At 37.1% G+C, this 20,216-nt stretch overlaps 1 protein-coding gene across 5 annotated transcripts in view; it reads right to left on the reverse strand.

The window, feature by feature from the left end:
• The window catches only part of Synj1 (synaptojanin 1), a 73,891-nt gene that overhangs the window by 32,915 nt on the left and 20,760 nt on the right, over positions 1-20,216 (reverse strand). For 3 of the 5 annotated variants that reach the window (XM_031364368.1, XM_031364370.1, XM_031364369.1), the window contains exons 5-14: positions 17,624-17,849; positions 16,828-16,911; positions 12,700-12,761; positions 11,840-11,936; positions 10,901-11,070; positions 9,890-9,971; positions 7,906-8,058; positions 5,168-5,333; positions 2,870-2,893; positions 467-658 (exon numbers count right to left, since the gene is read on the reverse strand). In XM_031364368.1, the coding sequence (XP_031220228.1) occupies positions 467-658; positions 2,870-2,893; positions 5,168-5,333; positions 7,906-8,058; positions 9,890-9,971; positions 10,901-11,070; positions 11,840-11,936; positions 12,700-12,761; positions 16,828-16,911; positions 17,624-17,849 (1,256 nt within the window). The remainder of the gene's footprint in view (positions 1-466; positions 659-2,869; positions 2,894-5,167; positions 5,334-7,905; positions 8,059-9,889; positions 9,972-10,900; positions 11,071-11,839; positions 11,937-12,699; positions 12,762-16,827; positions 16,912-17,623; positions 17,850-20,216) is intronic. The other 2 variants (XM_031364371.1, XM_031364373.1) reach the window with 2 other exon arrangements.

A 20,216-nucleotide genomic window follows, 5' to 3' on the forward strand; every position in this document is an offset into this window, starting at 1 on the left:
TAAACTTGGGTCACGTTCATTTAAATCAAAACAGAAATAGTTTCTCTTGTATGTGTGGCTGCCTTCAAAGATGTCTCACTCCCAATCTCCTGAGAAATAACTGGCCAAAAACATTTTTTAAAATTTTCTGTTGCTTTTGTTTTTGTTTGTTTTGTTTTATGAATCAAAGTTTTACTGTGTACTCCAGTCTTGGCTAGAAATTAGAGCAATTCCCCTGTCTCAGTCTCTGGAGTGCTGGGATTACAGACGTAAACCACCATACCCAGCTCACCATTGCTTTTTTTTTTTTTTTTTAACACTAAATAACAAATTGTCTACAGATAAAAGGTGAGGTAAGATTTTATCAGATTTAACCTGAGAAATATTGGCTTTCAAACTAATTTAAAAAGCTGAATTTCTGTTCTAAATTAGTGAAGTGTCACACTGCAGTGAGGACTTTAATTAAACCCCTGATATAAAATCCAACCTTGAAACTCCTGGATGCCAGCTAACTTGGGAGCATCCAGAAGCCAGTCAGTGAGCGTCTGGTTCTTGAATGCTATGCTGCGGAACTGCTTCCCGCCGTTCACATTCCAGGTTCCAACACACACTCTAATCTTCTTGGGTTTTGAGTATTTGTAGAAGTTCTCGCACATGTTCTTTAAGACTTTGGAAGATGCTAATCAAAAACAAGATGCAAGAGAATGTTAGATGCAATAAACCATTTGTAAAAGTGTTTTTCATTAACAGATGTATCTAGAAAATACAATTATTGTCACAAGCACAAATAAAATGCATGCACAGGCACAAGGGAGAGATCAGCCTTGAATGCCAAGCCCAGCCGGAGGCATTAGCCATACTGAATCAGTGAAATTAAAAATCGGACATAAAAACTACTACAGAATGACTGTAGCAACATAAAGCATGCAGGAGGAACATCTGATTCAATGTTATGCTGGTTTATAATAGGTACAACTTAAAAGCCTTATTTATAGCAACTGACTTAAATTGTATTAAGAAGCTAGTAAAAATATAAATCTTATTTCTCCCTAAACAAAAACACTTAAAAAATATCTAGAGTTAAAATTCAAATTACTGATAGGCAGTTTGATGCACAATGGCTCCCTCACAAAATGAGCATTAGGGAAGGAGATGAGATGCTGAGATGAAAGCACTACTGAATGTTTCCTTCTCCTGGAGAGGAGTTCAAGTGCTCAGCAGACACCTGCAGGGGTTTGCCTTCTGTCCTCAGCTTCAGCCCTCTCTGTTCACTCCCCACTCAGCCACAGGCCGTATCAGGCTTGCCTATTACAAAGCTTTTGGCCTACAGTTCCCACTGCCTGCAACACTCTTCCCTGCCTCCTTCGGCTAGCTCTTTACTTTCAACAAGGTTTCTCTGATCAGCTGGTTAAAGCTGCACTATGCTTTTCAGGTCCCACTGTCCTCCCTTGCTTAGTTTCATGTAATCTTTCATATTTTGCCAAATAATCTCACCTTAAGATTTTATTATTTTATGATATGGAGAACTAGCAGTGTCCTGAGAACTGGGGCTGGGGAAGGTCAGTGCCACAGTAGTCTCATGACAGTAGTTTTGACTTCTGAGCCGCTGGGAACTGGAGACTATTTGGATAACCATATCTCCATTCTCTCAAGAGCAGATTTGTACATTTCTCAACCTCTTACTGTTTGATTTGATTATCTATAGTGGTGACTGGGTGCAAACCAGAGCAAATTATTTGCTCTGTCTTCAGTACAACTAACTAAAGCTGACAACATCCAGCAAAAAACCATTCTCTATTATTATGGACACTACCGGACTTTAAAGTCATTGCCACTGTTACTGTGGAAAACAGCACTAGAAATCCACGCAGTTTCAAGATGTCCATTCTGTGAATGTACACCTTAAGGAATTGAGCAAAACAATAATGTCATATGAACAAACCAGGCTGTCGTGTTGTTTGAATTAATAAGGTCAAATCACTTTACAAATAGAGTAAGAAGGTAACGTATAATCCTAGTTTCTTCTCAACTTAATGTGCTTAAAGAAATGAGTCTGGTAAGACAACAGATGTCTCAACACTATATCCTTGGGTATAATGGTGTTCAATACATAACCCAACGCATAACCAAGTGCTTCCTCCTCACTTTCATTTAAAACAAACCAGCAACAGTTTGTCAGAAGGGTCACAACATCCTAAGAAGGGGAAGAGAAGGTGCTGATTTGAAGCTGCATTTCTGCAAGACTTTTGCTTTGCCCTGTTTTCTATGGATTCACCTTTAAAGACAAGATCATAAACCACAGAATGAAGAGATGGAATTCCTATGCATACACAGACAAGGAAAAGAGGAGCCATATTAAGTATAACATGCACCTGCTCTGACTCGGTAAGCAACATGATGCTATTTAAAGTGAGAAGGCTTCAGATCTTGTTTTAGTGCTGGTCTATAGTTCTAGAGAACAGTCATCTGCAAAGTAAGGGGATGAGCCAGCAACCTGTGTGCAAGGCAGTGCTGAGTGGGTGTGTCCAGCGTGGACAGGATCTGGACCAATGAAGTACTCATATCCAGACCTTTTCCTGCAGTCTGGGAAAAGTAAGATCTAACAGTGATCGTGTTCAAGGAGATAGAGCGTGAATTCAATCTAGATGAATCGGCTTCCACTGAAATATGCCCGTGATACAGGAAGAGAAAGAGTCCTGTATATTTCTTCCTGAATAAAGTACTTAATTTCTGCAAACTTAAAATTTTTATTTAGAGTAATTTATTATTTTAATTTATTTAAATTTATTCTGTGATATGATGAAATTACACCTGTGTGTGCTTAACATAAGCTTTAGAAAAATAAAGAAAAGGTTGCTTTTATTTATACATTGATTTTTCTATACTGTACCTGACTGTAATGTCTGTTCAGAAACTATGGACGCATCAAGAAGAAAACAAAGAATCATTAGTAAAACAACAAGTTACATTTAAAACTTATTGTGTTACCTTAAACATCCTGAGATGGCATTATTTCTTTCAAGTTGACAACTTGAATTTGTTTTTTTAAAGCTTTAACACCAAAGACAATAAATAACAATAACTGATACAAACCCGTGTGTCTGAGGACATCCTATACTGACTCACTGGTGTGCCCTGCTTCACAATGTGAAGGTTCTCCTCTTCCAGAAGCCCATGTGCATGTGCATGCGTGTGTGCGAGTGTGTGTGTGTGTGTGAAAGAAAGAGTATGAGTATAAAAATCTAAGAGGTTGAAGGACACCAAAGATATGGAAAGATATGTCTTAACACATAACTTTTAATATTCTTTTCTGGGACTCACCAATTGATAACTGCTATCAATTCAGCTATAACAAGACAAAGGCATTCTAAAACCATCAACTACACTATGTAAAATGATGTAAATTCCTGTGGCTGTAAAGGTTTATAGGAAAAATGGGGTTGGGTATATCACACATAAAAACTTCAAAAGTGAGACACCAAAGAAAACAGGAACCTAATTTAAAAAAATAGCATAGTACCATGTATGTTAAATGGTTATGAAATGCGTGACTGTACAATAGTAAGTCACTACATCTTTAAAAAAATATGAAGGTGGCTTGTAGAAAAGGGCATCAGAAGGGCAATAAGAAAATGGATGGAGTTGACATCAGATGTGGGTGGGTTGGCTCAAAAGACAGGTTGAACTGCAGAAGGGAAGATGTTTAAGGTATATGCATAATGGCTATGCACATTTTATAAATCTGCACCCATACTGGTTCTACTGGGTCATTTTCTGCATTTGCCTAATGTTGCTTGCCAGCAAAATCACGCAAAAGCTCATGCAAAACTGGCATCATGTTCACATTATTACCTAACGTATCAACCACACTGGAACAAGATGTCTCTCAGGGTCAGAACAAGCATGGCAGTGGAGCTGACCACTTGTGAGAGGCATGTGACACATGGTGAGATGTGCAGGGAACTAGACACCTGCCGCTTAGCTTGGGGAGTTCCTGAGCATCTTGCTTCTCCTCTCCCCTCGCACACTTACTTTCCATTGTTGTTTATTAATGCCTCCACATCAGAGTAGGCACGGGTGCAAAGAGGTGACAAACAGAAATCAGTCAGTCTCTACTGGAACCAGGAAGAAGTCTGAAGTTCAAAGACGTAGTAAGTATCAGACTTTTTAAAAAAGATTTTGAGTAGGTCCCATCCCCCAAGCCTACTTCTACATTCCTGAGAAGCTGCTTGCAATGAAAACCCTTCCCAGCATCAGGAGAAGTCTGACATGCTCTGATCACCTGTGTGGTCAGTCTCAAGAGGGTATTACCAGGCACACGAAATGTCCTGTGTGGAGAGTGTGTGTTGGAAGGTTTGGAGCTAACAGCAAAAGAAGTCCACAGTGCTCTAAAGTTCTAATGGGAAAAAGTGGAACTAAAGGAATCTAAGTGAGCTTGTCAATTATACTTCAATAAAGCTGGCGAGAGGCAGGAAGTCTAATATATTACATGTACAATGGAAGTTGTTTAGTTTCCTCATAATATTGCTTTTATATATTAATATGAAAGTTAATTTTTTTTGACATTTAGTAAAAGACATACAAAAAGGTAAAAAGCTATGTTGAGGAAAAGTTACTTTGAAAGCTATATATTTATGTCAAACATTAAAATGGGTAATAGGGGTTAGTGGCCAATAATAAACACTACCTTTAATCATTACTATGATTTAAGCGATTTAAACAATAACAACCAAAGTTAGGATGTAGGTATAAAAACATTTGTGGTGTTCATGAAAAATTAACCAATACAGATACAGGATTTTCTCAAAGAAAAACTGCCTGTAAAGCTGGATTATTGAATGCTTTAAAGTGCTACCCTATACTCTATGGAATCCTGCTTTGCATCAGGTTAGCAGCACTTAGGCTAGATAGTCCCCAAGACATAAACTATAGAAGAAAGTACACATAGAGTTCAGAATAAAAAAGCCAGTTTGTGGCTAAGTATCACAGTACTAACATTTGACAAGAAAAAAACTTCATTAGAGAATCATATTTCATAAAAACCATTGGTAGAGAAATTCCTTCTAAAATTCCTTAAATCAACTACAGTCTAAAAACTATTCATATAAATAAATTTAAATTTGCTTTTTTGGGGGGGCTTTTAAAGACTATAAATAAATGAAGTAAATAAAATATAAAGTATGCATACCACGCAAACTTCCAGTAGTTAAAAGTGCTCGGGCTTTGTCAGCTAAATCGCTGTTTAGAGTATTTCCCAGAAGCAAAACATCAATGGCTTCTTGCTTGGAGCTGTCAAAGAAGTTATTCTGAATGGTTCTGGTGACAGATCGTGCACCATCTTTTAACTTTCCAGCCTGTTGTGGGAGAAAGGAACATGGGCCCTTGTTCAAAATATGGTTTTGTTCAATGGGTATTTTGCATTTTTAAATTGATTTTTATAAAATTCTAGTGTTAAGAAGGTTCTAATAATTATCTTTTAAATGTATAACTACATAGAAAGACTTTAAAATGTAACTGTTCCCTTACAGTCTGCACAAAGAAAATGATAAACTAAATGCCACAACTTCATCTAGTATCTATTAAGCAGTAAATATTTCATAGTGTGTTTATTTGAATTAAGAAAATGCCTTTCTACATTATAACTTTCAAATGTAAGGGTGGACTGGATTAAGAAAATGCCTCTCTTTTTTTTTTTTTAATTTTTTTTAAACTTATTTATTTATTATATGTAAGAACACTGTAGCTGTCTTCAGACACCCAGAAGAGGGCATCAGATCTCATTACGGATGGTTGTGAGCCACATGTGGTTGCTGGGATTTGAACTCATGACCTTTGGAAGAGCAGTCGGTGCTCTTAACTTCTGAGCCATCTCTCCAGCCCCAAGAAAACGCCTTTCTACATTATAACTTTCAAATGTAAGGATGGACTGGTTGGGAAACCAGTAGCAGGGATAAAGGATGATACATTGAACTTATAGCTCCTAGAGAACCTTCTAAATATTCTGATAGTATAAAAGTGAAATTGCACCCCAATAATTTGATGGTAGTTAAAGACAGAACTGAATCTAAAACCAAAGGTCTTGTTAAAAAAAAAAAAAAACTTGTAGTTACATCTCAAATATGATACATAAAATTTAGTTTTTATATTAGAGATATTTTGTTGCCTATACAAATATAAATCACAAAAATAAATACCTACTCCAATAGGGAAAGGGTTGATTACAACTTTAGTGAACAGGCATTTCACTTATGCATATTATCAGACAATATTCATTTTGATCCTAAAGAGTTTTGACTGTCAAAAATAACTTTGGTTTGTAATATATAATTTTCATCCCTTTGAAAAATAACAGTAATTATAGGCTTCTTTTTAAAATAAAGAGCCATTTTAATATGCCACTAAATGTAATATGGCATTAAATCATTATTTTTTGTCATAAAATAAATAAAATGATGTTATTGAAAAAAGAGCACTCACCATTCACATTATCAGGCAATTAATCAAAAGGAGCCGAAAGAAAGGAAAAGAAAGCAGTTCAGATGTTAGATTTTAGCTCAATTTAGACTAGTATATTTAATATTAATATATAAAGATTTCATACCTATACATTATGTTAAAGATCAGTATACTGAATATATGCAACTTATGTACATATATTGTCTTAGTCATAGCAGAAACCAAAGGTAGAAGAATATAAAAGAATATTTTGAAGCAACAGTTGGAGAGTCAGAGTTTAATAACAAGAATGATGCTATTTTAAAAGGAGTAAATGAAAGTCAAGCAATTTCAGGTTTTCTCCAGACAGCAGTGTTTAGGGAGTATGATTTCTACAAAACACTCCTGAAGATGAGAGGCACCTTCAGGTGGGGCTGGCCTGCGCAGAGGAGGCCCTGAACACAGAGACTTGAGATGCTGAACCCTCCTCAGGGACCTCAGCTGCTAGGCTACAGTTCCTAAGACCATTAAGACTGGAACACTTTCTCCTTTTGCTGCCTGGTATTTTTGCTTTGTTTGTTTTTTTAAAGTGGAACTTGTTAGACCTGGTACTCTCTATATACCCTAGGTTGGTCTTGAACCTGTGGCCATATCCCTGTCTTAACTTCTCCAATGCTGAGATAAGAGGTATGAACCACCACCATACCTAGCTAAATGTTCTTACTTTTATCCAGAAATAACTTGAGGAATTAAGAGATTTAGGAAAAATTAAACTAAGGCCAAGTTCCCCTAAAGAGTTAAACAAGATTTAAGTACATAGAATCATAAAACATTTTCCAAATATACCCCCAAGCCTCACAACAAAGGCCAAGTACGAAAGAGAAAAGTAAGAAGCAGCTGCAAGTCCTGCTGAGAGTCGGAGTGGTAACTACATCCACGTACCACCCTCACTACACAGTGATAGTTTCCTTTAAAGGCGAAAAAAGCAGAAAGTAAAAAGTTACTAATTGAGCCCAACTAATCCTGGGCTCATTGTACAATACTGCTTGTATAAATTGGTGATAGGCCGTATGCCCACCCACTGTTTGTGACACACTTCCTAAATAGAGGCCCTGTGTCAAGTGTAGGCCACAAAGACAAATGAGACAGGATACTCTATTAGGACTATGTTGTTGTTTTTTTTTAAAAAAAATCTTATTCAAAAGCAATATAAACAATTTAAGAAGTAAGAGAGGTAGCCAACATTAAACCATATAAGTACATACATAGTGGAGTATCTTTAAAAGTATACTAACCCCTCAAGCCTAAAGAATTCTCTATGTTACATTAATCATCAGAATCTATGACATGTATCAGACAGAACATGAAAGTATGGGGAAACAATCCTAAAAGACACCTGTTAACATAAAAAAAACTATTATTTAGAAAGTCATTTCAAAACTTTCTATAAAGAAGAAAAAGATGAAGAATCAGTGACAAATCTGGCTCTACCTTGGCCTTCCCTTCAAGGGCTCCGGTGCCTGCATATATTTTACTGATCGAATCGCCATTCACAGACCACATGGACCGGAAAACTTCTTGAAAGCGAGTCACCAACTGAGGCTTCTCAGCCAAGCCCAGAGCATCCAGCTGTTTAGCTAGCATCTGAAAGAGCAAACAAGGATTTTTAAGGTAAATATAGTAATATATTCATTGTAATGTGACTTTTTACAACTATTAGAATTAAAGTTAAAATTTATAAATACACAACTCTGAAAGTACTTTACTGGGCTATGTTTACTATCATTTCAGGTTTTTAAAGTGAAACTTGTAGTTGTTTAACGTGAGATGGGTATTTCAGGAGATTCAAAAGAGCACATGGATTTGGAAATAAAAGAAGTAATGTTCCTGCCAATTAACCTTATAGCCATCCATCCCAGTTTACCTGCTCACTAAAGAAACTAGCTAAGTCACAACTAATCTATGCAGGAGAGCAAAAATAGGTCCCCAGTTTACCTAAGTATAAATACTAAGTTTTCATTCTGGACTTTGTTCTTGAAGCTTGGGTAATTAAGGTCACACAAGCAATAGAAGCGGCAAGCTGCTCCTGAGTGTCATAAAGAAACCCTGAAAATGTACGTCATGGCAGTTTTTTATGTATGCGGTCTACACTGATGGCATGTCTAAAAGAACTATGGGAACCAAGTGCACATTTCAAGGGTCTTTGGGTGGCAAACCCTCCATCCTGGATGGCAATGTAAGCATTGCACTCCTGCAGCATGGACGCAATGCCTGCTACTCTCACTAACGTCATCCCTGCTCTTCTGCTAAGCTCCTTCCCACTTACAGTTTCTCTTTTTCTGTTAAGTACGGTAATTGTCTATAATTATAAAAGATTTAAAAATTTATTAAGGCCCCTCAATGGGCTCATCCTATTACTGAGGCTGATGCTAGAATTATTCTGTGTTTACATGGGACATAAAATAGCCCAATGGTCTCCTTTACTGGTTAAATCTTTAAGAAGTGGGAAAAGCAAACTTCACCTTACTATTAGTTTGTATAACTCTAATTTAGCAATAATTTTTGTAACTGGTTAACCGAATGCGACTGACAGAGGGGCACATTCTCACATCACACTTTCTTTTTTTTGTTTGTTTGGTTTTTTTTTTTTTTTTTTTTTTTTTTTTTTTTTTTTTTTTTTTTTTTTTTTTTTTTTTTTTTTTTTGGTTTTTTGAGACAGGGTCTCTCTTTATAGCCCTGGCTGTCCTGGAACTCACTCTGTAGACCAGGCTGGCCTTGAACTCAGAAAATCTGCCTGCCTCTGCCTTCCAAGTGCTGGGATTAAAGGCATGTGCCACCACTGCCTGGCAATCAGTTACTTTCTATTTCTGCCTTTATAATTCTTGAAAACTATGTCCTTCCTAATGCAAAGAGAACACATTACCACCTTATGACCCTGACTTACTGGACTGGGAAGAGCTGGGCAGCTTAGTACTGCTCCAGTTTACTGACTAGCTGAGCCTCTGCCTGCACTAGACACATGGTGAGGAAACACTACAATAAACATAACGCCACTCAGATTGAGTTACAAACTATCAAAAATATAACTCTATAGAAATATACATGTAAAAATAGATTTTAAAATCTCGAAGACTTCAGCATAAAGTTAAAAACCATGTATACTATTTCAAGAGAGAGGCCAAACCAAAATAAAAAAAAAAAAAAAATCAATGATCACTCCAATCTACATGCAGGTCCCTATCTAAAAGGCATGTTAAGGAACAATAGAAGGAAACAGTTGACAGCTCTCAGAGCAGAAGAAGGGACCAATTAAATCACAAGGGATTTTGAGAGCAGGGTGGGGGTGGGGCGGGGAGAAAGGCAGGAAGTAAGAACAAAGGTCAGTAAGAAAGCCCCACTTCATTACTTTATACAGCTGAGAAACGCGGGCTTTACAAGAGCACTCGGGACACACCGCACAGGCAGTGATCTTTACCTCTAAGCCAAGGAATGCCTGCACACTATTTGTTCTATCCAGACAATCCAAGCAGTTTGTTCGAACTGTACCACTCTGGCACCTGTAACAATTTCGATAAAGTTACATGGCTAGTTTACAACATGAGTAAAGCATAAACGAACTGGCAGTGACAGAGAAGATAAATTGGATATCCTTCTACTTCTAACTTTATACTATCACCATTTTCAGGCACAAAGTAACCATAAAAATAAGAAACAGCATTTACACACAACTGGCGTCTACATGTTAATGTTTTATCACATGCTTTTCATTACATATCTACCACACACTTATTTTAACCAAGCCTGAAATTAGGAGATGTTCAGGTTTATAATCCTACTGCTCTTTCCACAAAAATAACAAATATTTTGGGAATTGTTTTTAAACACACAAACAAACAAGAACTCTTCTACTGACTGCCCTATAAAGCCGCTATAACATAAAAACACAAATTGGAAAAAGCCAATAACTTGGATCTTTGCCCATAAGTTTACTTCAATCTAAAATCTGAACTTCAAAACCTTTCAACTTTTTTATTATTCCATATGCAAAAGCTAAGGATTTAAGTTACTAATGCAGACAATAAGGAACCAATTCCCTTTATGCATGTAATGGTCTTTACTAGAGTTAAGAATTATTGAAACTTCAGCTTTCCTAATAGCATGAAGTCGGGTGAAGAGCAGCTCTAACACGTCCCAGTCGTGTGACTGGAGCAGATCAAGCCCATGCCTCAGTTTCCTCAGATGCAGAAGGTACAATCACAGATCCTATTTGTTATAATAAGGACACACACACTTCTGTCCCACACTATGTTCTAGATGATGGAACTTATTATTATTTGTTGAAATATAGAGAAAAAACCCAAACTTAACATAAAGTATTAAAAATATTTTAAAATTATAAACTGCATCACAAAAAAGTTAAAAGTCCAATGTTAAGAATAATTTATAGCAAAGTTCCAATTTAAATAGAAGAATAGAACCATCAAACCTTTGAACTTCATTGCCATCGAAATAAAAAAATCCATAATCTAGAAACTTCTGGACTTGTGGTTTGAGAACACTGTGTAATTTTTCTGCCTTTCCTCCTTTAACCATTTGATGATAGTCAAAAGACACCATGTGGATATCAGAAGCATGTTCAGAGGCTTTCAAATGACTCTGAAATAAACAAGCGAATGTCCATGTAGGCGTTAGCTGTGTGGCCTATTGCTGCAGCCCCAGACACACACTGACATTTTCTCTGAAATCTTACTAACCCCCCAAAAACTCTCAGTGACACTGGTAGCAAAAAGAACATTTTTTGATACCTAATGGCATCTATTGTCTAAAATTCACACACTATCCCAGAGAGACTGACTGGCAAAAGTAAGTCAGGTGACCTAATTAATACTTTAGGTTGGTTTAGAAAATGAAATAGTTTCTAATAACCAGTGTTTTATTGTTGTAAACAAATTTAGTAAGTACTTTTACCTTCTAAGAATTTAAAATAAAGTACCTTAATTTTTAATACAAAGTCTAATCAGAGATTAAAGGATTCATCTTCTATACCCTCATTCAATATTATGTATATTGTTTAAGTTCACCTTTAAAATATGACTTTCAAAAGCATAATATTTAATTAATAATAATTTCCTCATAATCTTAAAAAATAGCTAACTAGGTTATTTTTCCACTTAACTAGACTTCTAATTTAAACCTTAGGAAATATTTTCTGGCTATGTGTACCTTACATAACATAATTTACATTGATTCAAAACTGATTAATTATTTTGCCTATACTGATTTCTAACAGCCTCAGAGAGTTAAAGGCATCACCAGGACCTAACTTTTGCCTAGGAGGTGCTCTTCTTGCACATAGGGGAGGCTGATTACTTTGTTTTGTTTCCATCCTAGGTGAGCAGAAGAGAAGATAAAGTGTGGTACTCACCTGGAAAGCCTTGCTCAGCATATGCTCGCCTTCCTTAGATCCAAGCAGATTTACTACTATTTGTTTACCATATAAGTCCTTAAGTGTTCGGAAATGCCTATTGACAAAAGACAGATAACAATATATAGCCTTCCCCCAGTAAACAAGAAATTCATAAAATTTGCTAACTTGGATACAAATACATGTTCTCAAATGCCTGCATTTGTATAGTTCAGTAAGTTCAATTTTCTTTGCCTTATGGATGCCATCCTCTCTGGACCCCCTGGAGCTCGGGAGTCTTCCAGCCTCTAGCTTACTTTCTACTGTGAAGCTAACAGTTGACAAGGCAGGCCACAGCACACTGGGCCCTTCTGATGACCACATGCTTTAGGAATACTCAGAAGGGTCTCCTGACTAGCTTCAGCCCTTGAAGGCTCCCTTAGCTGTGGCTTTTCTTCCCACAGTTACCTGAGGTCAATCAGGGTCCAAAAATGCTAACACCTGTTCTGACCCTTTCCAGAGAGATGATACACTGTGCATTCATTTTAGTTCAATATAGTTATAGTTCTCCCATTTTTAAAATTTTTTATTGAGAATTTCATACATGTATGTAATATAATTAGTTATTAATAAGACTTAATCTCTCACTGTATTTATCTGTAAATGAAACTTTAATATATTTATATATGTGCAAGAGAAAGTTCAGTGCAAGATAGTGTGGTTAACATACACCTGTATTCATGAGATACTACTGAAAAAGAAAAGCAATTAAAAAACAAAGGAAAGGTAATAATAATTTTCTGCTATATATAGCAATGCCACACAAAGCAAATACAACATGAACCTCATCTGCAGTACTACACAAAAATAACCAGTTCTACCTGTCAAAGGCAGGCGCATTGGCTTCAAATCCTCGTGACATACGAACACGATGGGATCCCACCTTAGGCAAGAAAAACCATTTAATCATTACCCAACCACTGTCAGGACAAAAGAAACATCACCACTTGCAATCCAAGTAATTCATTTAGTGAACACAGTAAATCAAAGGCCTAGTCCTCACTCGTGGTAATTTGTTTAGAGTTCAAGGGGTGCCCTATTCCTACTTGTAGGGAGCAGTCTCATATAAAAAGAATGGTGGCCAAGCATGCTGGCACAGCTGTAATACCAGCACTCATTTTTACACTGACTGAAACAACAACAAAAAGCCCAATTTGTAGAAACTTAGATTTAAAAAGTAACATCAGAGCTTGGCTTAGTATTTGTTATGTGAACCATCTAAACAGCATATAACAGAGAAGGTTTTTCTATGCGTTATGTCTTATAAGGCCTTACAAAGATAGGAAGAAAAAAATATATAAAGTGAAACAGCCAACATGCAAAATTCACTTATATTTTTCCATGACATAAAAAGACTAGGAAGCTGGGCATGGTGGTACACCTTTAATTTCAGTACTTGGGATTCAGAGATGGGAAAAATGCCATCAAGTTCAAGAGTAAACTGGTCTACATGGATCCAGGCCAGGGCTATACAGTGAGACCCTGTTTAAAAAAAAATAACAAACACATGTCTTTGATCCTCATAGTGGTCATGTGTGCTGTAAATGGCAAAAGGAAATAGAGAAGAAAAAAGAACAAGCTACACCCACTAGGAAATACTCATTAATAGCAATTTTTTGATGGAAGAGTTTTTTTAGTGCTTTCATACATACTATTTACCTTATTTCAAACTTAAATATATATTCTGTTTAAGTTCCATGTAACTAATTTCTTTAAAAAAGGCTCAGATGAGAGATTTACATTCCTGACCAAAATTTCTACCTTCCCAAGTAGTCTATTACTAACAATGTCCATGTATCTTTTTCTCTATAGTGGTAAAGACTCTAGTTATCTCAGCTCCATAAAACTCCAAACACATTAAAGAACAAACCAAACCAAACCAAACCAAACCAAACCAAACCAAACCAAACCAAACCATTCCTTCCTAGAGCTGGAAAGATAGCTCGGTGGTTAAGAGACTTGTTGCTCTTCTACAGGACCTGAGTTCCAGCAGCATCCGTGTCTCACAAATGCCTGTAGCTGTAGACCCAGAGAAGGGGAGCCTGGATACAAGTGATGTGTGCATGCACATTTCCTACCCCCACACTTCCCAAATACTAAGAAGGAAGTAATTTCTTCCTGCAGACTCAGATTTTCCAGGCCAATCTCACGGCCACATAACCGTAAGAGCAGCACATTTTGCAGAATTAAAAATGTTGTGCTAGGGGAAAAAAAAAAAAGATGGAGAATATCGGCCTAACATGGGTTATACTTCTTTTTCCACACAGGCAAGAGGAGGGACTGGGAAAGACCTAACAGATGCCAGAGCTTTACTTGGAAGCATTTCTCTGAGACTTCTAGATAAACGTTTTCCAGGATTCTTTCCTGCTAATACATGAACAAAGTGATTTGTTAAAGGGGTTGAGGAAGAGCTCTGCCGTGTGACAAGGAAACGAGACAAACAAAATAAGCTCGGCTACACTTCTTCAACTCCACAGTTCAGAACTGTAAACCCAGCTTCAGGAGGTAGAGACAAAATGACCATAAGCTCCAGACAGCACATCACCCTAAACAAATGAACAAAGTAAGTCCCTAAAATATATTCTCCTCCAAGAATACATGAAACACATAAGAACCATTTACCACACCCCTAAGGCAAGAGCCCTAGTTTTGTTCCACAGAACAGTTAATGCTTGGCATGATGTTTTTAGTTTTGAAAATCAATATCTATTTTTACACTTTCTTAAAAATAATGTATTTTCATTCCTTTATTACCACTCTTTTAGAACAATGTAGGAAATGTTTTAGTACAAAATATACACTCACAAAGAGAGACCATTCTCAGGAAGCTAAGGCAGGATAACTGTCATGCATTCAAGGCCATCCTGGGCTACTACATGGTACTACACCAGCCAGGCCTATATTGCAAGAACCATTCTTAAAACAAAAGCAAAGACCAATCTTTTCTTATTCAAAGGAAAGTTGATTTCAGAGACTACTAAAGTAAATAACTGTGGAAAACAGAATCAGGCATCACTCCCCAGAACAGAACAGGTCATAATTTCGGAGAATTCCTAGAGTATCTTAGTGACTGAAAATTTACTGTCTCTATGAAGAAATGCATGGTTTACAACACAAAAGTTTTCAGAGAACATTAGGCAGGAGAAGGAAAAAGCAAAGTCCAATCCAGGGGGCTCCTTTAATGTAAACGCAGGAGCCCTGCTTTTAACCAGCCGCTGTTCCCTAAACAAGAGCATTCATCTTGCATCAGGCAGGCTAGGGCTTTAGGACTATTCTTAAAGCAAGTACTCAACTATTCACCAAAGACCTCAAAAGCATAAAAAAGGTGAAGCTGGGCTGACATGTCAGGAAGCTACTCCATGCTTAAAGCAAAGGCTGCACCTGGCTGGATGTGATGGCACACAGTTTTAAAACCAGCACTCCAGAGGCAGAGGTAGGTGATCTCTCTGAGTTCAAGGCCAGCTTGGTCTACATACAGAGGTGCCAGGCCAGCCAGAACTACGGTGAGACCCTGCCTCAAAATCAAAAACAACAAAACAAAAACCCACCACCTTCCAAAAACAAAACAAAACAAAAAGCCCTCACAGCAGTCAGACTAGTCTTAGAATTTTAGCAAAACAGAACAAGTATTCATTGCGTTTAGTCCTTGGCATACCCTAAGTAAACTAACACTGGAAAAATTCAGAGGCCTCTAGTTTCTACAGCGGAAGGAAGGCTTTGTTTTCGGTGTCATTCTCAATCCTACCTGAGACCCAGTTTGCTAGATCACACAAACCAGAGGCCTATAGTGAACATGGCTCTTTAGAGCACTAAGCACTTCTCCATATAATTTATCTAAGAATATACTTCTGGAAATAATTTAGTATCATAAATTTTTAAAACATATTTTGTAAACATTTTATATTTCTAAAAACATTTTGTAAAATGAAGTAATTATATTTTAAAAAATAAAGTTAAAGATCATCAGGAATATCCTGAAAATGGTAAGACCTCACAGATTACAAAGCAAAGGTCGGTCGCAGACATGCTACTGAAATAGCAGTGGCTAACCCCATGTGTTGCTGTGAGCCAGGCACTGCTTTATGTGGTTGCCATCATTTTCATTTACACATGAGGAGACTGAGAAGACAGAGAAATTCAATCACATTTACAAGGTCACCTAGCTAGCAACGGTAGATAGAGAAAGGGGTGTAAATAAGTCTGGGAACAGAGACTTTTTTTTAGCTACGAACTTTTCCTGCTTTAAAAGAGTAACTCATTCTATACTAAGATAATGAGAAAATAATAATAAAAATATGCTTAATCCTTGAAATTTAAAAACATAAACAGGCTTCTGAGTTGTACAGTTCCATGGTTTGGAAGTGGTCTATCCCTGAAGCTTTCATGCTTTGGAGGTTTGGTGCCCAGGGTGGCAGTGTTGGCGATGGGGTGGAACTGCTAAGAAGTGGGGTCTTGTGGGAGTCTTTAGACTACGGGGAGAGATGCCCTGGGAGGAAATGCTGGGTTCCTGTGGTGCATTCTTAGGGAGCCAGTAGTTACAGAAGCCTGAGCTGAATATGCGACTCTTTCTTTGGCTTCCTGTTTAAAGACATTTCCATATATTCCCTTGAGGTAGTGCCAGCAAGTGCCACACTGCTTTACCAGTTGCCAAAGAAATGGGCCTGTCCAATTGTGACTTCTGATCTCTAAAATTATGAGCCAAAATAAAAATAAGACTTTTTTCTTTATAAAATTGGCCTAACTACAATAAACCACTGCAGTAATATAAAACCAGCTAATATAGAACTGAATGGAAAAATGTCTAAGATGAGAGACGTTCTGCAGAGCCTCGCTTGTGATTATTACACACAATAGAATGATCAGTAAAACTGAAGAACTATGTTGAAAATTTGGAAAATTTCAAAAGAAAAAAACAATAACAACAAAACAACTGGCTGTCAGGCACATACTTGCAACCCTGGTTGCTCCCAGAACAATGGAACAGATCCTCGGATTTGTATGAAAGAAGAGACACAGTCATCTAAGTATATAACCTACAAAAAAAAAAAAAAATCCAAAGAAAAAACTGTTAATTCTGTATTAGAAAAGCAGCTACTAAAATCTCTGCACTTGATGACCACTTATATATAAACTGTCCTGATCAAAGCAACCTAAAACAAGGTACTAAGATTTTCAGTTAATGATAACATTGAACAAGAAAACAGTAAAATGTAAAAATCACATTTAAGAAACTCCTTTTTAATCTCACTGTTATATACATAGACCCTTACATTTCTTTTAATTTGTTCCTTAGCCTTTTTATATTTTCAAAAACCTAATTTAAAGACTGAGTTGGGCTGAGTTATAGCCTGAAACTTTACAATTACATAGTTCCCCAGCCAAATGTCGTAACTTTAAAATTTTAGGTAGTACGTATCTATCTTTTAAGAGTTGAACTTATTTTCACACAAAATATTTTTATTAAGCCATCTTGCTCTATAATTGAAGATTTTAAAATTCACTGTCAAATGAAGAGCACTGACTATGTAACAATACTTAATTAGTATTATATACCTGTGGAAGTTTTGTTCTAGGAAAGCCTTTCTTAAGGCCAATAAGTAGTCAAATCAACATTATACATGCCAAAATGTATTTGCAAACCACAGGTAACTATTACCTAGCATTTCCTGTGTCCCTCACAAGTCCATTACCCCAGTACTTCCTGAGTCTCAACAACAAAGTAAGAAATATAAAGCACTCTGTTACCTGCTCTGTTTCTACAAAGTTGGCAACATGACCATCATCATTTGTTCCCCGGACGTTGAACCTTGTGCCAGCTCGTTCACAGCTTAGTCTTGAAATGAGGCAGGCTTTTGCCTGCTTATGGGCAGCATAGATTGTTCTAATCTCTACCCCTCCACACATGAGCCGTAATAACCAGTCATCACAGTTCACACCATAGTGCTTGAGATGCAAGTGCAAAGACTGGTTCCTAAGAGAAGAAGTAACTGGATCAAGTTACTAAAGTATAAAATAACACAATAAATTTTATAACATTAGAGGATTATTATTAAAAGATTCCCCAGACAAAGAATAAATTTACATTTGCTAGGCTAAAAGCAAGGTCATAAAAGGAAATGCAGATGCCTAATCAGGTAAGCTAGTGAACTAAAAACCTGTGGTTTTAATATTGGTAAAACACTTCTAGCGTATAAACTACAGCATGCACAGAACTTACTTGTCAAAAGGAGTTTTGCAAACACAGCCTACTTAAAGAGACTTATAATAAGACTTATATATAAAGAAACATATCTAAGGCTATATTTTAATTAAGTTTAAATAGCCAGCATAGTCTGTAGCTGTCATATCATACAATGTAAGGCACAGTGTTTTCTATGTCTCCAAAAATTTTTTTTTGTTTCAGTTTTGGTCATGGAATCTAGGACCTCACTAATATGATAGTAAACGCTTTATCTCTGAACACTGTAATAATGCAGGTATCAGAAAAGGCCTCGTTACAAATTTGAAGGGAAAAATGTTTTATTCAAGCAAAGACACAGCCTAATGCTCAAAAACAAAAGATAAAAATATTTAGTGTTGCAATGACTAAATCATGAATGAAGGAGTGAGTCCTACCAAGTTAGTTTTCTTCCACTGCACAATACTCTCCAGAAGTCTGTCTCTATTGGAACTTTAGTCTTCCACAGAACACATATGGAAGACTCTGGAATATTCTAGGGAACCCACTAAAAAAGATGCCTTTCAGCAAACGACTCCATCAGTTCAAAAGTTACTTTTCTGTACTATTGTAAGCTCAGAGTTTTAAGATGTTGACCTATTTAAAATGTGTTTTATAATACCCTGGTATCTTATAAAAAGAGAACAGAAATGTAATCGTGCCTTCTTGAATACAGTAACAAGGAACAAAGATGCCTTTCAGTTAACACTAAGTGGAGGCCATGCACACTTTTTATAGACCAGCTACCATCCTAAACCTTCCTGCTATTTACAAAGCAAATTGGAATGCAACTGAGTGATGCGACCACTACCAGGATCATGTGAAGTCTGACAGCCACTACTTATTTAGAATACCATGACTTATGCTCTCATACTTTACTGTTATTTACACTGATCTGAGGCAAACCTCAACCAATTATGACCTAATATATCCAAAGATCAAGCCAGGGCTATGTCATGGTGCAGGCAAGTGATGTAGTTGTCCTCATTTAAATGGCGCTTGGATATGAGGCACTGGGAGCAGCTAGCTTTTCTTTGCTTTGCTGTCAATTTACATTTTCCCTTACTGTCAATGCATTGCTCTATTATTCTATTTACATGTAGGCCAAGTCTTGAGTAGTAGCAGCTTAAACTCTCCAATGAAATATAACTATACAGTTTTTGAAAGAGGTATTTAGCAGTCTAGCTGCAAAGCTTACTGTCTATCTTTCAAAGGAATAAAAGACAAAACTACAATGATGTGAATTCTAAAACTTCCATTTTTTTTCTAGGCAAAATTAAACTTGAGTATTTCAATCTTTGGCAAAACACAAGTTCAATCTATTGAGCCATTGGACAACCTCCTCTCATGTCCTGATCCCACCTTTAATTAACAAAAAGAAAAGAGCCAGGCAGTGGTGGCACACGCCTTTAATCCCAGCACTTGGGAGACAGAGCCGGGTGGATTTCTGAGTTCGAGGCCAGCCTGGTCTACAGAGTGAGTTCCAGGACAGTCAGGGCTACACAGAGAAACCCTGTCTCGAAAAAGAAAAAAAAAAAAAGATGAAAAAACAAAAAGAAAAGAAAAAAGAATGACTTCTACTAATTAAACTTTGCAAGTGCAATTGTACCTGCTTGGATTTCTACCGTGATGAAAAAGTTTTTCTCTGTCCATGAGATGGAGATAGAAGTGAGTGAGGACAGAAAGGCATGGGCAACTGCCCCAGCTGGACCACGACTATTTACTTCAAGGGCTTCAGGGTTTCCCACTTAAAAACAAAACAAAACAAAACAAAAAACCCCATAGGCTCGACAAAGGCTTCGCTCTTCGCTTTGGAAGTTTATCTATGCATGCTTGACAAAAGTACATTGCATCTGGTCTTCCTCTCCTTTGCCAAACCCAGATTCCCTGAAAGGCAGTGCTCTACAGCCTTTATTTATTCTGCCTTCTGCTTCACTCTCTCTCCATCTTTTGAGTCAAGACTCTTCCACATAAGCTGTGAGGTTTGTCCTTTCTCCTCAAGCTGTCCTTACCTGGGAGCCTCTGATAGCTGGGCAAATGTGTCAGACCTGAATGTAATCCCAGCACTTGGGAGGCAGAGGCAGGTGGATTTCTGAGTTCAAGGCCAGCCTGGTCTACAGA

Source organism: Mastomys coucha, unplaced genomic scaffold, assembly GCF_008632895.1.
Source record: "Mastomys coucha isolate ucsf_1 unplaced genomic scaffold, UCSF_Mcou_1 pScaffold12, whole genome shotgun sequence".
Taxonomy (NCBI): Eukaryota; Metazoa; Chordata; class Mammalia; order Rodentia; family Muridae; genus Mastomys; species Mastomys coucha.